A 16,081-nucleotide genomic window follows, 5' to 3' on the forward strand; every position below is an offset into this window, starting at 1 on the left:
CGCCACTAGTGAAATATTCTAGCGAGCTCTGCTTTTATTTCTCGTGCCGATTGTCACCGCTAGACTCAAAGCGAGCTCTCCGCCGCCAACCATGGAGGACCGCCATTCTCTTTTTTACTCCTCTCCAATTCTTCCCTCCCCCCTTCCACATAACTACTGATGCCTTTGCCCCCCAACCTATCGCTTTAAAAGTACACAGTATGTCGAGTTTGACTCACCTGAGGAGACAGAGAAAAGAGCGAGGGTGCCATTGGGACAACAGAAGAAGAAATAAAGTGATGTTTCGGGGTAAGCACAGTCTAGGAATAGTCCTTTACCTCTGTTCTCTCACTCAGTTTTCTGTTCCTCCTCTTCCTTTTTCCTTCTGTTCAGACATATTTCCTCCCTTTATTTTCCTCCGTCGTGTGTCTGTGTTTTGTGTGCTTGATGACTCCATCTCTCTTTTGTGTTCCCCGTTTTCTTTTTGCATCTCCAATGGTAATTTTTCCTTCAGAAATCCAAAGCTCAAAGTGTCAGTTGTCCAGGCTCAAACTGTCGTAGACTAGTGAGCTACAGTATGTGCAGTGTTCGTGCTGGTGTGTCCTTTTTAAAGTGCTTGTTTGTGGGGGAAAGTATTTTCATCACCATTTGTCCAAGCTAGAGGGATGCTAGTCTGACCAATCTGGCAACCCAACACAGTTAACAATCTTATTGGCTCTCTGTTAACTTTTGTATAGCTTCTTCGTAGTATCTGATAGCTGTAACTGTAGTGCCAGATTTACACCAACACTCCCTCAGCTTCCCTCCCAAGTCCCTCCCCTCGCAACCTTTGACCAATCAGCTGCAGGCTTTAGATGTGTGAGAGCACCAATCAGCTCTCTCCTGTCTAACGCCTGGTCAGGGAGGGGAAGGAGACGAAGGCAGGAAGTAAAATCTGAGTGTTGGGATGTAGCCTTAGTAGAAAAATGTTAACATTTAAATACATTTATTTTTCATAAACAGCCTGCTTGCTAACCTCCCTCCCTCTCTCTGATTGGTCTGTTTGCAGTTGGATGAGGAGAGACACCAACCGCGGCCCAATCAGCTGAGGAGGCTGGCCTCCTACGTGTTCTCCTCCTCCACCCTGGAGACGGAGCAGTATCCCCACGGTGGAGGCAGCTTCATCCAGAGGAGCCGCTCGGCAGAGAGCAGCCCCGCCCACATCACTGCCGCCAACGCCTCCTTACGCCGGCGCCAAGCGGGCACCCTGCCGACGCCCGGCAGCCCGCGCAGCAGACATTCGGTCCTGAACGTGTCGAGGACGCAGCTGCAGCAGATGTTAGCAAAGCTCATGAACAAGAACAACAACAGCTGAGAGGACTGAGAGACAGACTCAGAAAACACACATGTTACATCGAACACATACACGTGAAGTATACTGATGAAGGACACACATAAATACATGGACATACATATACTGTATATGCAGAGTCGGTCACACCAGTTTTTGTGGCCTGCGGCCTTCTGACCCCCCACCAGAATATAAAGTCTTTATAATTTGCACAGTCTGAAGATCTTGTACTGAAGGAGGTGACATTTAAGGGCCGAAAAATCGGGAAATCTTTGAAATGTATTTGATTTCATACCCAATACAAGGGGTTTAAAATGCTCAACCAGTATCCCAAGTAACTAAAGACATGAACACATCTTTAATTAAGAATACACTGATTTAGTTAAAGTGCCACTTAATCTTAAAATCATGTTTTAATGTGTGTCTAATTTGGGTGTTTTGTTGTAAAACACAAGGAATGCACCTTTTTAAAAAACAAAAAGTTACAAAAAGTAAACTTATACTTAAAATGAGCAGGTTTTTCTGTGGTGGCTCTGCATACACAAACACATAATGATTACTGAAAGCCAGATAATAACTGCACATTTTAATTAAACAGAACAAGCCATATGACTGAACACAGCAGCTCCACTGGGCTGGAACACATGTATTGTCACATACACACACACACACACACAACACATGCACACACACACATCCACGTAGCTCGACTAACTTCTTTTCAAGTAGAGGAACAGAAGAAGAGGAGAAAAGTGCTGACAACGGGAAATATTTTCCATGCAATAAACTCTAAAAGCCTCTCTGCTGACCTGATGTTGCACATGCCGCAGACCTGGAGGAAATTATGTGAAACTGAATATTTCCTTATTGTTTCCGATAAAAAAGAGGAAAGTGAAACGGAGGCTGCTAACAGACTGTTAAGCTTTACAGTATTGGTGCATTTATTTATTATTTATTTTATCTGCTTTTTATGCTTAAACATGAAGGAGCGATCGTCGAGGAATGCAGGTCGTCCCGGCGATCACGTTTTTTGCACCGAGACTTTGGAGTCGGCGCTTCCCCTTCCGATCATCCCGTCCACCGAGCAATACACACCGACACCGCTTCGCCACGCGTCTTCACCGACACAAAACCAGTGATCCGAAAGTCTCGCTCTGATGCCATGATTAAACGTTATGTGTGTGAAGAGAGAAAGTGTGAGTTTTCTCTGTGAAAAGGATTATCTGAAGGTGTGATCTCTAAACTCAGCCTTTATGACACAAACTGTTACTGTACTGGGTGGAAGTACGGTGGCCCAAAAGTGCAAATATTTCACAGGAAAAAAACGAAAAACGTTTTCGCAGAAGAAACACAAATTAGCAAGAGTGAATACACGATGACTTTCATAAAAAAACCTAAAATAAAACCCCCTCATTTCACCAAATTAATTCACAACAATATAGCAGAAGGAAAATAAAGGACATCACAGTAGGCCTATACATTTTATATATCAATGTTTCAAATACAAATTATAAAACACGACAAGTAGAAAGAAAAGAAAATGGACACACTACATTCATCACAAGAAATGAAAACAACATATTCTTGCAAAACAAATACGAGTCACATAAGAATAAAACATAAGCTTCTGTGACGACCTCTCACAATTATGTTTGCTGAATGTAGCACTTGCTAATTTAAGTTAGCTAGTTTCCAATTTATTTGGACTGTTTTTTTAGAAATTCCTTTGTACTTTGCTGTTGAAAGCCACAGAATGACCTGCAGACGAGCTGTCTTTGCATTTAAAGCACCCTGTGTTCAATGTGACACTTTGTTGAGCTCAATTTATTATGATTGATCGGATGGAGGCGGAGTGCTAAGTGTGTATGAAGGGGTTAGCAGTTTAACATGGCCTAGCCTAGAGCATCATGGGAAAAGAAACAACATTTTGGTTGTTGATCTTTTTGAGAATCTGGCCCTAGTTTGTCGTATGATTGTTGCATCTCTTCTTCAAGCAGCTGTGATTGTATTATTTCGAGATTATGACTTAATGTTTTCTCTGTAATTGGTCCAGAACTGAAAACAACATTTCTTAACATCACTTGGATTGTCATGAAATTTGATTCATGATCTCAGGATAATCCCTCTCACGTTGGTGATTGTCAAGCACCGTCATTAAGGTTTACATTTTGTTTTTGATTGAAATATCCTAACGATATGGATTGTTGGATGGATTGGCAGAAGTCATCATCCCCTCGGGACGGTTTGTTATAACTTTGCTGATCATGACTTTTTGTCTAGATTACTTTAATCCAGTGTTTCTCAAACTTTTTCATACCAAGGACCACTTAACCAATTAAAAAACACTCGCGGACCACCTAACTCCACAAATATCCAAAAACACATCGTTTTTCTAGAACAGTTTACAAATCGCCTGAACAAGGTACAAACATGTGGCAAAATGTGTGATGAAGGTGTTGCGCTGGGCTATATCATGCAATTGAAAGTGAAATTTAACCTTGCTCCATTGCGGAGATATTCCCGCGAGAGTGCGGAAAACTTAAATAGATTAATTAATTTAAAATGTGGAATTTTACCAATATACGGACCACTAGGGGGCGCTCACGGACCACCAGTGGTCCGCGGACCACACTTTGAGAAGCACTGCTTTAATCCATCCAAATCTTTAGTTTATCACTAAATTCCTGCATAACCTGTGACATTGATATAAGCCTTAGCTGAGCCTGGTTTTTACTAATTAGCTGATGTTAGCATGCTAACAGGCTAAACTGAGATGGTGAACATGGTAAACATTATATCTGCTAAACATCAGCATGTCAACATCTAGAGATAATGAGATACTAAAGTCATAATCGGAAGATAACCAGCTTTCAGAAACCCCGAATGGTCGAGGCTTCAGAGGGTTGTTGTGGAGATTCAATGTTTCATGTGTCACCTGGTGTTGGTCACCTGCATCGCTCCACATGTGGATGATGTGTTTGAGTTCAATCCAGATCTTCCAGAGGATGATGTGGATCCTGCTTCTTTCAGGAGGATGGTCCATTAGAAATGTCATTGATAGTTAATGTTGAGTTTTTGTTGGTGGACATATTGTAATTGTTGACCGAGAGCTCCTTTGAGATGATAGTTACTGTTTGGTGTTTCCTGGACAGTTATAACGGTTTATTTAAAGGCTGCCTGTCTCTGTTTGAGCCAGCTGACGTAATGAAGAGTTGTAAAGTTGATGGTCAACCACAGACTGGTTGTATCTGTTTCACAAATGGCTGCGAGTTTGACCAGAAAATAACTTCACAGAGGTCTCTTTCATCGTGCTTCCTCTTCCATCACTTTGTTCTGACCGCTGGATTTCACTGTTGCACTTTATCACTGAGTTGACCGGACAGGCGGTCAGGCCGGGCGGAGGCTCTCACTACATGGATGCAAAACACGGATGCAATAAGTGAAATGTAAGATGTTAGAAAGAAGTTAACACGATTGGAACGATTAACTCTCTTTCTTACAGGCAGTTATTGGTTTCAGTCATTTGTGTGAAAATCAACTTGCAGAGACTTGAAGCATCCTTGAACTCGCATCAAAGGACATTTTAAAAACATGATTATATCAAAGAGAAGTCAGACATAATAAATGATCTGCATTACATTGCAAGTTGATTTCTACAGAAATGAGAAAAATGGCTGCCTGAAAGCAAGGAAATCAATCTGATTGAAGATTTTACAAAATGACGAGGCGGAATGAAAAGTAATTAATGTGAAAAAATAAATCACCACTTTAAAGTTTGTAAACACATACTCGCTCTAGTGGAGAGTCTTATTTCACATCGCAGTGCGCCACATCCTGCATTTAACAAGCAATTAGACAGAGCAACGTTACAGTCAGTAACAACTATATTGTAAAGACACCCTTAGGTAATGTAGCCAGAGTTTGTTTCAGTGTTGGAAACCAGCTGGAAGTTTGTTGGGTTTTTGAGAATATGTTACTTAGCGTTTCTTTCCTGGTTCATTTCTTATAGAGAAATTGTCAAAATGTGTATTTTGATGGTTTATTGTGTGAGGAGCAGTCAGGACAAAACGCAATCAAATCAGCAAACATCTTACATCCAAGGATTGATGTGAATACATGTAAGTGATCACACATGTCATGGTGCTTGGTTTAGGGAATCAAACCGTTCACACACATCCCAACATGTCATAATAAATTAACCCTATACAAAGAATGATCTTTGTCCTTAAAAATGTACTTTTCTTATAAAAGCTAAAAAAGTGCATTGCAAAAACAGAAACAGCCCTGAGTTGATTCTTAAACGGATATGCTTCACAATGTAATGGGTTCTTCCTTTAGCCCATGCTTAAACTATTTGACCAAGTTTCATAAATGTTAGACCAGTAGGCTTTTCGTGAGGGGAAAACAATAAATAGTTTGTTTTAATGAAGGTTTAAAAAGTCTGTTTAGTTGTTCAGAGCCTTTAGATTTGCTAGGTTTAACTGCTACATAGTGTTTGCCCTTTTTCAGTGAAAGAAATGTCTTACATGAAATGAAATGTCATCAAAACTAAGATCAACGTTGAATGGACAGGTTTGAGAAGATTTATCATGTTTACCCTCTTAAAAATATCTACACAAGAGTCTTAATTTTTTACATCAAATGGTTAGCGTCTCCAGTATGTCTAGAACGATATTGTCCTTAAAAGAATCAGTGCTTGTTCAATCCTGAGAAATTGAGACTTTAAGAAGCTCTACAAACATGTGAGTTGTTTGTGTATCCATGGTGATGGTTGAAAGTGTTGAGCTGTGAAACCCTGTTTAATATTTGGCCGCTGCTTTCGTCATACCAAAGCAGCGCTCTGTGGTTTGTTGCTTTGAAGACATCCTTCAAAGTCAGAGCTGTGTGTCCTCCAAAAACGTTAAAGAGTACACTACATGAGACTAGCTAGGGACGGCCATTTTGTGCAGTGAATCGGTTGCTTTCTCGATGTGTTTAAGGGCTACATTAAGTAAACATGCACCACTTGCTGTTTCATTGAGCTTGAGGCATTTACATTTGCTCAGCCTGAGCATGTCCCTCTGTGCCGAGGCTCCGGTCTGATGGGGAGAAACTTGAGTTTGATTTAATGCTGCTTCATGCTGAGTTCAGGATGTCCTGCCTGTTTTATATTTAGCATATCGTTACAGTACAACCACTTAGAGAATGTATGAAGTGGACTAGCTGCTAACTTTATTTTGCACGTCTGCAAAATGATTCACCTACCGTACAAGATTGTCACTGATACATGTCGATGTGTTGTCCTGTGTCACGATGAGCGCGGTGCCACATTCAGTTAGAAACAGAAGGCTTTGAGTGTGCTTATGCTGACGATACACTTTAATAAAAAAAGATCTGCAGCGTTAAAGACGGTGTGTCGTACCAAGAGACTGTTTACCGACTGTCACCACTCTTTGCATGAGATCTACTGTTTGTACGACACTCACCTCTGACTGTAAAATGACTAAAAACAACACTGTATTGTAATTACAACTAAAACCCAGTGAATATACACCTCTGACTGAAAAACGTCTGTGATTTCTTTTGTAAATAATTCACACCGCTACTAAAGGAGATACTCACGGATCAGAGCTGTGGAGTCCGGAGCTGACTAGCAGCAAGAGCCTTTTCTTATCATCACATCTTTAACTATGCTGTGAGATGTGAACATTTACATACATTGTTAGTGGAGGAAGTCATGCTGCATGATGCTGCTGAAACATCTCCTCTCAATATGTGGCTGTTTGAGTCTACCCATAAAATGTAAAAACACATTTTACTTCACATTTTTGCTGATTTTAACATCATTCTTAACGGGATCAGATTCTACAACTTCACTGCAGAGACACAGTTTTACAACCAATGTGAACTTTAAATATCTTCCTCAAATAATACACCGTTTAAAGTATGCACATTTTGCAGAGCTAGATTCTGGCCTGTTGGCCTAGCATCTTTGCAGGATAACAATCCATTACAAAGGTTCAACTTTGCAACAGAAAAACCCTGATTAATAAATATCTCAGAACAAACCTGTGTAGTGCAAGTCAAAAATACTTAAAGCTAGTAGTACACTCTTTAAGAAAAGTGTTCCTAAAGGCTGTCATACTGTTAAATATAGTGCTGTTAGCATTCTCTTGTATAAGGACACCTTGTATGGCTGAAAGAACACGTCAAATGTAATCTTGTTTGGAAAGTCGTGTCCACTTATCCTTATGTTACAATGTGAAAAATATATGTTTATTTGGTATCAGTTGATTCAAGCTAAATCAATTATTAAACTTTAACTTGAGTACCAAATTCCTGATATTTAGTAGAGTTTAGATGTGATCGACAACAGTAGTAATGCTCCGTGGTCAAACTATGAATTAGCCCCTTAGAAATCAACATTTTGAATGTTTTATCAAATGCTACAAAACATTTTCATCACATGAACAACTCTGTGATTTTGAAGCCTTTATGTCCGGAGACTCTCCTGAAGACTAAGCATGGATCGAGTCAGCCACAAAACATTTATACCTCATGAATCACACTCTGTATTTTGCTCCTCGTACACATCCATTTTATTGCATATTTGATATGATAGTTCTGATCTTTATGGAATAACAGGGTGATATTGTACAGATATGTGTCTATAGAGAGAACACAACCACATTGCGTCTTTAGAGGTGAAAGCTCGTCTCCATGTTTAGTTCAACCGTTTGTTTATAAGATCAGTGTGAAACTTGTGTGTCACTAACAGTTGATTCTCAAAGGAACATTCAGATATTTTAATAAATCCTAGTCAGTCTGAAATAAGTAGTTTTTTCTGGATATTCAGAATGTGTTTAGCCTAGCTTAGCACAAAGACTGGAAGCAGGGGGGAACTGCTAGCCTAGCTACTACCTGTACAGGGAGCTTGTTAGCAATCAAGCTAGTTAGCAATCCATCCAGTAGTTCGCTGGGTGACCCTTTGAACGACAAAAACAAAACAAATATCTGAATGTTTCTTTTAAAGTTTTTGCAATAACAGCAGAGTTTCTGTTGTCGAGTTAAAGTGGACTGAAGAGCTCACAGTGTTTTCAGTGTGATGATCCGTGAGTGTCTTTCACTTGTAGGCTACAGTACATATAGGCGTTTCTTTTCTATCACTTTACTGTATGATTGTACAGTTCTGCTTGTATAATTTACAGGTAAAGCATGTATTTTAAACTTTTTGTAAATCCAAATGATAACTGTGTACATATATACAGAAATGTAGAAAGTAATTAGGTTTGCAGTTAATCTCTAATAGCATGATAATTAGCGGGGTTTAGTATGTATGTACAGGCTGTATGTTAAATCTTTATGAAGGGAAACACTTGAAAATCACCTGTTATCAGACTGCGTGCTGTCTAAGGATAAATTCTGCAATGCATTTTTTTGTGCCTTTTATATCAATGTATGTAATCTAGACAATCTTGAAAAGCTTGTGTACAACCAAAATGACATTAAAATGGTTTTGGGGGGAAATACATCAGTGTTGCTGTCTTTCTTACATGGAAAATAACAGTTAGCAAGGAAGATTGCTACACACTTTTATTTGCGTAATGATTGTGACATCAAAATAAATTAATGTGTGTACTAATAGAAGAAGAAGTAGCAACAAATGAATGACCATGCTGGGATTCCGATTTGAATCCCGGCATGGGACGTCGTCGTTCTCTCCCTCACTGCATGGCGAGCTAAGAGCTAGCAAGCTAACTAGCATGCGGTTCTTGGTTGGTCATTGCAAGACTCTTTGTGATTTTCTGACCTCAACACAGAGATTTAAGGGGTGTGCCATCCCCTTTGTTTTCCAAATGACCCACATTCATATCCTTTGTTAACCAAGCTATCCCCAATCTATGTCCACTATTAAACCATGGGTGCTCGAGCTTTCAGCTGCTCGGCTCCCAGACTCTGGAACACCCTGCCCTCTATAATCTGTACCCTGTGTCCTTTTGTGTCCTTTTGTAGTCAATTTCCTGTTGTTTGTCTTGTCTTACCCCGGCTGATACTTCACTAAATCCACTGTTTTAATTTGTTTAATTATTATTATTATTAGCAGAGAGAGTGCAGAGGCAGTATTTTTTTGGCTGAATATATTGGTCTAGTCTTCCTGAGTCATTGCTCCTAGCCTACAGATGTGCTAAGACATTGTGTGTGTGATTATGCATACATTTGGAAGCATGTTTTTATTACACAACTCGTATGGTTTCACTGGTAACACATGACTGTAAGCTGCTTAAAGGTGTTAGGATTTCATGAGTGATCTCTCTCCAACATGATGTGTTGTTTTTACTAGATTACGTTTTAATAAAGAATGTTGTTGTTTTGTTTCCAGGTGTTGTCGCCCACGGAGCAGAGCATCCCTTCTCCGACTTCCCCAGACTATCGGACGAAGAGCCAGAACGACGAGAAGGAGCATTTCCACATCCTTCCTCAGCTCCAGGTCAAGAGGGCAGACTTCCTCACCGTTATTCTCACCGGTACTTTGCCTCAGCGCCGGAGCTTTGCCACGCCAGAAGAGGAAGTCGAAGAAACTCCTGGGCCAAAGGATGACGACGTCACAAAGAGCGAGTCGAACAGCGAGGCCAGTCAGAAGAGCACTGAGCGAAGCCAGGATGCCGCGCCTTCGACACTTATGGCCGAGGACCAGAGGGGCCAAAGGGAGCACGCTTCGGCCGCCGATGCTGACCCTGACATGGAGGACGCTTCCAAAACCCTGGTCCTCTTCTCCCCCGGAGACACTCGTAAGTCTCCCTCTGGGTGTGATCATGCTCTGGAGGGAGAGCTGGCCACACCGTGTGCTCTCAGTGCCGACCGCCTCATTGTCGGGGAGGCGATTCAGCCCGAACCCTCCGAGACCGGACGCTTGTCGCCTGCTCTCAGGTCAGACTTAAGGCCTTCCACTCCCATCGCTCCTGCATCGCCGCCCTTCACCAAAGTCGAGCGCACTTTCATCCATATTGCAGAGACATCACACCTCAATGTCATGTCTTCCAATGGTCACTCTTCCAAGGAAAGTGACCGGGAAGTCTTGGCTATCATGAAGGCATCGGCCATAGAGGATGAGCAAGAGGGAGCACCTATGACGGAAGAGCTTCTGGATGAGGCTGTGCCAGAACAATCTGCACCGGTTGACAAACAACGCAACACTGATAATGGTCCGTTGACAATCCCGGCCCAGTCTTTGGAGCCGGTCCCAGAAGCCATGTCTCTATCTCTTACAGATCTACCACAGGAGCCTCAGAAACAGCCATCGTCCAGTGAAGACGATGCCAAGCTTCCGTCAACCGGATCAGAACTCCCGCCCGGCACAAAACCCAGAATCCGAAGCCGAATCCCAATACTTGTATCGGAAGAGGACTCGGGCTCAGAGCAGTCCTCCTCCCTCTCAGCTCGGGCTCGGCTGCAGCAGAGAGCCCGGCAGCTGGACTTAGCCCGAATTCTGGTCCAGAAGCAACAGGGTCGCTGGATGAGGAGGAGGATGCTGTCCGGGACGTCCTCGTCCTTGTCCTCCGGGGACGATGAGCGTCGGAGGGTTTCGGAGACTCTGTCCACTGCCGGCTCAGAGGAAGACACGCATACCTCGGACGAGTCCAAGAGGAGCTCCCGTCTCAAAACGACTGAAGAGCAAGGCTCCAAGGAATGCAGGAGCAGGATCCCCAGACCTGTTACCCCCATAAAGAGGCCGTCAGCTGTTGGCCTCGCTGCTCCTTCTCCTCTCTCCCTACCAGACTCCAGCTCCACCAAAGGAGCAGCGTCCTTCACTAACGGGTATGATTCTGGTCTTCCCTCTTAGTTGATGCAAGTTTTGTAGGTAGGTTGTAAGGAGGTTGTAAGGAACAAAATCAAGTTGGCCAGTAGGAATGTCTTGTAAATTCATTATTTTTAATACAACTGATATTTTAATGGACCCAAGCCAGTGGAAGAACAAACCACTCTGCACTTTTATTAAGACAGACACTTTTTGTGTGCATGAATTGTATGTTGTATTGTTAGAGGTTTATTTTATCCTATTGCTAGTGCCAAAGCCACATTTCCATTATATGTCAATTGAATGGACAATAGTCATAGTAATAGGTCAAGTGATCTGAATCTGAATACACCTTAATGAAATACTCTGTTCAATGTTCTCTTACTGTATCTCCACAGGAATCAGAAAATTGGACTAAGCACTCTCAGCACTCAACGAAAATCGAAACCCATGTCGCCCAGGTCGTCCTCCTTGTGTCCCCGTCCGTCTGCAGGACCCTCAGGCAGCCCTCGGATGCCGCTTCGAGTCCTGTTCGGCACCCGACGCAGCCTTAGCTCAAACCACTGCAGGACTGACAGCCCGTCCCCTCAGAGAGTTTGTCCGTCCAGGCAGCCCCTCTCGGTTCGAGCCCCGACCGTCCCCGTGCTCCCGCCCAGGACTACAACCACCATGCGGCGCAGCGCCTCGCAGGACACCACCGGACAGACCTCCTCCCCCGGCACCGTGCCCGCCAGAACCAGGCCGAAACCAACCACCAAGGGGAAGCTGTACGCCAGGGAGAAGGTGGCGCCCGCTAGATAATACAAAGAGACTCACAGCTGAAACATGTTTGTGTATAATCAGTCTTCGGACAAGCAACGCCTCAAAGGTTCTCACCTGATTCCATATTAAACTGTGATGCTACGATCACTTCAATTCATTTAAAGTACACTTGTTTTTTTTCCAAGGACAGCTTACTATCTTCATGGGCTTCCAGTAATATTCACTAACTGTTGTACAGGAGCGTGGCTGCCATGGTGCTATGGATATGTCTTCTGCTCCCTTGTTCAAAACCCTGATTTAACTGGTTTCTGGAGCTGGGAATCGTTGCCTCCAACAGGACCAGTTTCAGAAACTCTTCATTTACACAGTACTCCCAGCTTGTCCACGGCTATACTACTCTTCTATTGACAGTACCCTGCTTGGTTCACATTGCATGGTGAAGTATATCACAAATACATTCAATCTGTAGACGGAAAACGAAAATGTGTACCCTTAAACTATTTGATATAGTGCTTCCCTTCCTATTGGGGTAAACTGGCAAAAAAAGAGACCAAATTGGACTGGTTTGAATAAATAATGTTAATGTGATTATAGATACCTAAATATATCCTGTACTCATTATGATCTTGGATAAAGAGAAGAGTTTGATGTAAACACAAAATAAATAGCTCGGCCGCTCGCCTCCTCATGGTGTGACAATGGGCATGCTTTAATCATTCTATTTTCTGGATGTTTTTATTTTTATTTATGCTCTGAATTGTATATAATAGAATCATTTCCCATAAAGACATCTTTATTTTTTATCTTGCCAAGCAAAGTGTACATTTCAAGTCTTTAATTAAACCTTCTGTTCCAATGTGTTGGCACTATGCCCGTTTTTTACGCATGAGAAAAACAGGGTTAACCATGAGAGGAAATTATACCTGCTTGGATTCTGCTGACAGTGCAAAGGTTTGCTGGATGTTGGAGCCCATGTTATGTTGTACGGGGTTGATGGGCACTGAGCTGTGAAGTAAAGTCTTGGTCATGTGGATGGACCGGCGTCTTGTCTTTATTTTCTCAACCCCACACACATAAACACACACATCCCAATTTTAGGTGTCTGGAATCAGCATGTACCTGGTATTTCATAGTTTCATTTAAATGACTAAAGATCAGTTTTTTATTTGTTTAACATTTTAAAGACTAATGAAAAAAAACACTGTTACAAGTTCTTAATATACAAAGTCAAACGGGTTAATTTGAAAATGCACCCTTTTCTGCCAATATTGTCATTTGTTACAATAAGCATTTTTTGCCCCACCTTATGGTTTACAAGGTTACTTCTACTCAACAACATTTTGGAGGTAAATATCATGCTTTTTACTCCACATCAAAACATAAAACATCTTTAGTTTATTTACAGACAATATATATATAATATTCAGATTATCCATTTTGCATAGTGAGTAATGAGTATTTTTACTTTTCGTACTTTAAGTATAGTATCACGCTCATACACTAAAACCTTGAATACAGGCTGATAAAGTCATTAAAGATGTACTCTTCATCGAGTCACACAACCACACATCGGTCCAGTGTAGTAATCAGATACAGTAACAGCAACATATCAGTGTTACTACCATCATGGGCGTAATTTCCACTGGGGACAGGGGGGACATGTCCCCCCCACCTTTCAAAGTCCTGTTTGTGTCCCCCCCACTTTTCAAATGTGGTTATTAGGAGGAGCTGTGTGTGTGTGTGTGTGTGTGTGTGTGTGTGTGTGTGTGTGTGTGTGTGTGTGTGTGTGTGTGTGTGTGTGTGTGTGTGTGTGTGTGTGTGTGTGTGTGTGTGTGTGTGTGTGTGTGTGTGTGTGTGTGTGTGTGTGTGTGTGTGTGTGTGTGTGTGTGTGTGTGTGTGTGTGTGTGTGTGTGTGTGTGTGTGTGGGTGCAGTATATAGGTGTGTGTTGTACAGTGTGTAGATGTGGCGGACAGACGGGTCTCAGTTGGTTTGATGTCCTTACTTTTAATACTTGTAAATACAACTTTTGGCCCGTAATTTCAATTCCCCATTTCAGCGACCAGAGAAAGAGGGGGATATATATCCAGTCTCTGATTGTGTTACGTTATTATGAGAGTGCTCTCATACTTTACATTTTATATATTTATATAAATATATTTGTGTGTGTGTGTCCGCATCTGTAGCCTGGTATTGTCTCATTATACCGCACTCTCAATGAATTCAAAGTAAATATGTGGGGGAACAATGTTCAGATGATCTAACAGAGATTATAAAATACAGCGCTATGACAAAACACTCGACAGCAGATAATGACAGCCACGTAATAATGAACAGACGTCGCTTTAATATGACCGCTCAGAGGAGAGGAGTTCTCATTTCTTTAAACATCTGCTGCTTCCCCTCGGTCCTCCGCCCGCATCTCCTGTGGGCGGGACTAAGTCTCGAGGAGGGGAGTCGAGGAGGGGAAATGTAAGAATTGAGAAGCCTCTAGGGAAATGAGTTTTAAGAGCAATGGGACGTCCTTTCCTCCGGAGCTTCACGTGAAGTGACGTCCGTTTGTGATGACGCTGCACAGCTGATCGCCTGACAGCAGGGCTGCATTCCAATAGTCCATTTAGCTTAGGAACCTTCCTAACTGAGTGAAATGACCCGGAAGTACCTCAGTGGCAGCCATGTTAAGTGCTGTTCCAATTCTCCAAATGAAAGGAAAGGAGGTTTCAAACTTCCTTTATAACCTCCTTTAGCTTAGGAACCACTGGACCTCCCTAACCAACAGGAGAAGCGAAAATGCTGTCCCACAATGCCTTGCAGCCGCAGCATTTGCCGTCACTCAACAGTCGGCCGTTCACGGACACAAACGATTATGACGGAGAAATGATATCATGAAAGTTACGGTGCTTATTAAGCATTTTAAAACGTATGTGGTAAGTTGCCAAAGTGCTTTGTTTTGAACATTCATCAGTATTATAATCAAAAAGAGAAATATGAACGTTAGTTTTTACTGAAATGATCCAATAATGTCAACATTTCACTGAGCTGTGTGGGGTTTGTTCAACTTTTAAAATATGTTTGAATGGTGATATACACAGTGATAGATGTTAAGGACTAACGTTTATAATAAATACATCTGTATTGATTTAAGATATTTTCATAGTTCATACAATCATAGTATTGGGATCATTTGTATTAATGTAGACCGGAGGGAGAGGGAGACGAGCATAAGTTTCACTTTTTTATTTCCATTCCAAATTTGGTCATGAAGAATCTGTTTCTCTGTTGTTCATAAAGCAAAGCAACAGCATCAGAGCACGGTGCAGTCTCTAGATGAGTCCGTCGTTCTTATTAAACATCCATGTTGTAGTCCGCTGTATAGAAAACTGTAGTTTCCATAGTTTCCCCACAGCAGCAGACGCACACAATGACGTCCGCTGGCGCATCATAAACACGTCGGATAGTGAAAGTGCATTCGGATTCTATAAAATACCGCAGTCTCTTCTCCTAAATCCTTTTGGATTCTCCTGTCCACTATCCCTTAACCCTGTGACGTTTCACTCAGAGGTCAAGGAATAGACGATAGGGTTAGAACTTAGGAGCTGATTTTTAAACTATCCGAACGCAACCCAGCTCTGTCCCCGTTATTTTCACACACACCCCTGCCTCTGTGTCAATATCCCGGATGAGCCCCCATGTATGTTACGCCCCTGTCTAGGGGTAGAGAGGAACAACACACACCAGTTGGAATTGGTAAATAGTATGTATCTATTATAATTAAACAGTGGCAACCAAAATAATAAAGCGTGCAGACTGGCATAAACAAAGTGCCAAACACTGAAAAAGAGAGTTTCACAGTTAATACACAGTACAGAATAATACACAAAAGGAAACCTCACTTCTAAAGTGGTATAAGTAAACGGAAAAGGCTGTACAAAAACACAGCTGCTAGTCATCAACAGGCGCTAACCGCTAAGCTACCCTGGTTCCTAATCACACAATTATATAGCAATATCACACTAAGTACAGAAGCACGAGAAATACGAGAAAATGCAACACGAGGCTAGAGGCGTCTGTCCCAATCACAGAGCCTCCCGAATGATCTCAGGCCACGGCCTTTGTACTCCTCCCCCGGAAGATGGGCCGGATGCAGGCAGGGATTGGAGGACGTCGATCCAATCACCTCTTCGGATACGAGGGCGGGACAGCCAATGACGTTGAGGGAACCGCACAGCTCATTTAC

General features: G+C 42.2%; 1 protein-coding gene across 1 annotated transcript in view; it reads left to right on the forward strand.

Annotated features, from left to right (window-relative positions):
• Positions 1-12,869, forward strand: part of ttbk1a (tau tubulin kinase 1a) — a 50,105-nt gene extending 37,236 nt beyond the window's left edge. The window contains 2 exon segments of the mRNA XM_034087843.1: positions 9,669-11,104; positions 11,483-12,869. Of these exon segments, the coding sequence (XP_033943734.1) occupies positions 9,669-11,104; positions 11,483-11,885 (1,839 nt within the window). The 3' untranslated portion in view covers positions 11,886-12,869.
• The last annotated feature ends 3,212 nt before the right edge of the window (positions 12,870-16,081 follow it).

This window comes from Pseudochaenichthys georgianus, chromosome 1, assembly GCF_902827115.2.
Source record: "Pseudochaenichthys georgianus chromosome 1, fPseGeo1.2, whole genome shotgun sequence".
Classification (NCBI taxonomy): Eukaryota; Metazoa; Chordata; class Actinopteri; order Perciformes; family Channichthyidae; genus Pseudochaenichthys; species Pseudochaenichthys georgianus.